Genomic DNA, 4,384 nt, shown 5'->3' with positions numbered 1-4,384 from the left:
TTGAGTTACCAAAATGAACATGTTTGCTCGATATAAAATTCAAATATTTTTCAATTCTCCTAGAAATTTGACTGACAAATACAAATCGAAACACTAAATTCGACATGCTTCATGATTCACAGCAACACCATCACAGCAACAGATGGTCCGTCACCCTGTCGATATCATCTTTCAACTTCTCGACGCTTTCCAGGATCTTCGACTCCTGACTGATGAATTGATCTTTTGTCATTTTCTTGTTGATTAGCCGCTCGGCGGCGCTGGACAGCTGTTGATACTTTTCTATCAGGGTTTGGTCCATTTTCATCATGCCTGTAAGTTTTTCGTGGATTTCGGTACTCTCGCCTGAAGTCTTTGCAATGATAGCGCTCATAGCCCCGGTACATTCCTTGTACGCCTTTTCGATAGATTTTTTCGTGGTCGAGAGAGCACCGATATCCTTGCTGGACTTGTAGGCCCTTACTGCTCTCTCGTACTTTTCGTAGCAAGCAGAACGTTTCACTTGTAATTCCTGTATCTGTTCGATGACAGACTGCAGTTTTTGCTTAGACTCTGACACTTTGTCATGCGTAATCGAGAAATCCAACCTTGCGATCAGGATGACTGTGAAAAACAGCAAGAAAAACGCACCGACAACCAGCAGTGGTTCTTGAAGAAGCATCAAAGTGTTGAAATTGTATGATAGTGTGAAGTCTTGAATGTGGGATTCAACAACGTTTTTCTTCTGGAACGTGATCACTGGTCTTCCGATAGTGTCTAAATATGTGAAGTGCAACGCGTCTGCATCTCTCTTTGTTTCATATGGCATGTTGACGCTTATTTTCTTTGAATTTTCCGGCAAAATCACTTTCACGGTAAGATCGTCGATCACCATATCATCGTACACGTGATCTAAGAAACGCATTCTCAAAGCGAGCAAATCACCGGTCTTGTACAAGTACGTGTAGCTCGGCAGATTGTAACCGATGTAGTAATGAGTTTTCCAACCGCCGAACAACGGGAAACGCGGGCGGATTTCCACTTCGACCGAATCATCCTGGTTCAAGAGATTGGACGTTGATATGTTACCGATCTCATCGCGGTAGTACACATCACTAGCTGAAGCAGGAAGAATAGTCTTGAAGGATTTCACAGCCGCGATGCCACTGTTGGGTATACGCTGGTAATCGTAACGACTGAACGATCCTTTGAATTTCGCGCCCGTGTGAAGCAAGTCCAATGTCTCTTCGACAGCAATGTTACCCCAGTGGGATACCTCGATTACTCTCGTCATTTTGGAAACTACCAGAAAAGGGCTGTTGTTTTCATAATGTAAATCCAACGTTTCGTGTGAAAGTGGTTGAACGTTTGTGTATTCGTCAGAACCGCCATATTTGATAGTGCTGTCTTGTAGATCGGTCTTTCCGTATTTTGAATGGTTCTCCACGGCACTCGATGGTAGCTCTACTGTTGTAGTTTGCGTTTCGGTAACGTACGGGCTGTAGTAAAGATGATTGCCGGCGTACACGACTAGCTGCTTTTGTGATTGGGTAATCGCTTCTGGGAATGGTCGTACAGAGTGGGTTATTTGTTCTTCGATATTGACCTCAGCGGTACCGCCTGTAGATACAGGTTTTGGCAAGGTTACAGTGAATTTTCCGTTGCCTTTCTTTGACAATTTCAATTCCTTTGTCTTATCATCTGCCATAGTCACGGAAATGTACGCGAGATTTGCGGCGACGCTCGGTTGTAACTGAATCTCGAATTCACCCGCAGACGGGCCGCCGTTGCGCAGTTTGACTTTGGTTGATATTTTCACGATGTGCGATTTCAGATCTATCACTCGAGTGACGTCCGAATTCACCCACACTGCATCACAGACAATGCCGCTTAACACAAGCGTGGCTAATCCAAACCAATTCATAATGGCTAAGAATTTGTCTCTAATAAATTCAAAACAAGATTCAATGACGGTCAAATATCGACTTGGTGGCAATTAAAATATAGTGACAACACTTTGTAACATTTTACACCGCAAATAACCCGAATTACACAAGAAAATGCTGTGTGGCTAGTCCAATTTGCGTGAGGGTATCTAAATACGATAACATAAATATCTGGATTGAAACGCAAACAGAACACACTCTATGCAGTTATTTGAAAATCAAGGATAAGTGAACAAGTTTTTCGCATATGAGTATATCAAACGTCAATAATGTTATGATCACATTCCAACAGCCTACTGATTGGTTAAGTTATGTAATAAAGACCTGGCAGAGATACCCAACCCAGTCATAAGGCTGTAACAATAATGCACACCAGCCATAATAGACAGTGATCCATCGTATATCCAGGCAGAAACTGAATTGAAAGAGCAAATCTGTAATTCGAACTACCTGGAAACTATGATATAGCCGAAACAACGACAACATATTATACACCAAAAATGAAGTATTGCGAGAAAATATCATGTTACTGTCAATAAAAGTTCATTCAAATATCTTCGCACATATTTGTAAATTGACACAAGAGTTGGTCCCGAGCCGAAGCTATTAGCTTCCGACGATGATGTTATTGATTGGAATGTGAATAAGCTTCACAAAGAACCCGATAAAACCCATTATCGCAAAGCCAATCGCCGTGGCCATTGCAATCTTCTGGAATTCCTTTCTGTCCGGCTTGGTGCACCGCTTAACCAGTCGTACAGAATCCTTGGTAAATTGCTTGAGCGGCTCAACGTATATCATAATCTGATCCATCTTCTTTTTATTTCGTGCGAGTCGTCACTACTATACGCTGGCAGAAACAAGTAGAGTCTGAAAATGAATATCCGTCTCTACAACACAGATTCGCGTAAAACCAGTAGCGTGGCCAAAACGCAGTGAGGCGTAGTGCCAACGTAGCGCCTTTTCGTCGATTCTCTTCAGTGGCTGATATTTTGCAGAACTGCCACGCAAGATGACGCCAGTGCGCAAGATTAGTGAAATGGCACGTTTTACTTTTCAAGAATAGATTCAATCATCACAGCGCGCCCAAAACACCCCGTTGAGGTCCTGGAAGATTGTGAAACTATTAACGATGTTTCACATTTGTATACTGCAAAATTAATATTACTGACGATAACAAGGTGATATGTGACAATTTGCAGTGACGTCGCGTACGTATACGTACTGTATGCATAATGAGTAGTCTACTGTGACGATAGTGTGACTGCTGTGCGTGAACTAAAGTTATTTAGCCGATATCAGGGGATGGTATCATTATCGAATGTCACATTCGATAGTATCATACAACCGGCGGGACCAGTTTTCGTTTTCGGACTAGGAAACGGTGACGACATCTGTGATCACTGCTCACTGCACCCAAAGGGATCAGTGAGTTCCCCTCGTTATTTAGGAGCTATAGACCCCAGTTCCGACCTGTCGAATCCAGTGACGTGCGGTCAAACGAGTCAAGTGAGGCAGTGCCTCACCTGTCATCAGGGTGACGAAGAGAAAATTGTGAAAACCCTCGATGAATATTGATATTTTTCATTGATGTACATAAACGACATAACATAACATGAACGAGAAAGATTTCGACGTTTTAGGAATCGCACCGTGCATCTCATTTCCAAGGCAAAAGCAAAGTACAGTGAGAGGTTTTTCAACAGACACAAAAAGGACACTCGAAAAACATGGACAGGACTTAACTCTCTCCTACATCGGAAAAAAGGCCATAAGTCCGTTTCGGAAATTGTGAATTCGGATACCTGAAACAAACTTTCAGACCCGGCGGCCATCGCGAATCACTTCAATGAATATTTTTGTAACGTAGGCCCTAATATTGCTTCTTCTATTACAAAACCTGTGTCGGCCAGGTCAGAGGTGAGATCGATATCCCAGTCGATTGTGCTTGAACCTACGTTCAAATACGAATGTAGTTATCCACAAACTGAAATCGCACAAAGCCGTCGGCTATGACCAAATCCCATCATGGTTTTTAAAAATGATAAGCCTGCATATCGGTCAATACATGGCCCATTTTTTCAACTTCGTGATAGAAAATGGAGTCTACCCAAGCTATCTAAAAAAAGCCAGAGTAGTCGCTGTACATAAAGCTGGGGATAGAACTAATGTCACCAACTACCGTCCAATATCCGTTCTCCCATGCATCGGGGTTGTATTCGAAAAGTTGCTCCTCTCCCGCCTATCCTCATTCCTCGCCAAAATGTCTGTCATTTCCCCTCAACAATTTGGCTTCCGAAACAAACACCATACCACACATTCCCTCCTAACACTGGCCGAACTGTATTATGATATCTCAGAGAAACGAAATGTGGGTTGTAGCATTTTTCTCGATCTAAAAAAAGCGTTTGACTGCGTAGATCATAAAATCCTCATCTCGAAATTGGCGCGTTACGGAC

General features: G+C 42.7%; 1 protein-coding gene across 1 annotated transcript; it reads right to left on the bottom strand.

Moving 5' to 3' along the window:
• LOC145443259 (dolichyl-diphosphooligosaccharide--protein glycosyltransferase subunit 1-like) lies at positions 1 to 2,860 on the bottom strand. Its single transcript, XM_080321249.1, has one exon. The coding sequence runs from the start codon at positions 1,901 to 1,903 to the stop codon at positions 131 to 133; it is 1,773 nt and encodes a 590-aa protein (XP_080177375.1). The 5' UTR covers positions 1,904 to 2,860; the 3' UTR covers positions 1 to 130.
• Positions 2,861 to 4,384: the final 1,524 nt, after the last annotated feature.

The sequence above is a fragment of the Botryllus schlosseri genome, chromosome 7, assembly GCF_051294905.1.
Source record: "Botryllus schlosseri isolate E-star chromosome 7, Bs_hap1, whole genome shotgun sequence".
NCBI classification, from domain to species: Eukaryota; Metazoa; Chordata; class Ascidiacea; order Stolidobranchia; family Styelidae; genus Botryllus; species Botryllus schlosseri.
This window is presented reverse-complemented; position numbering and strand designations above follow the sequence as displayed.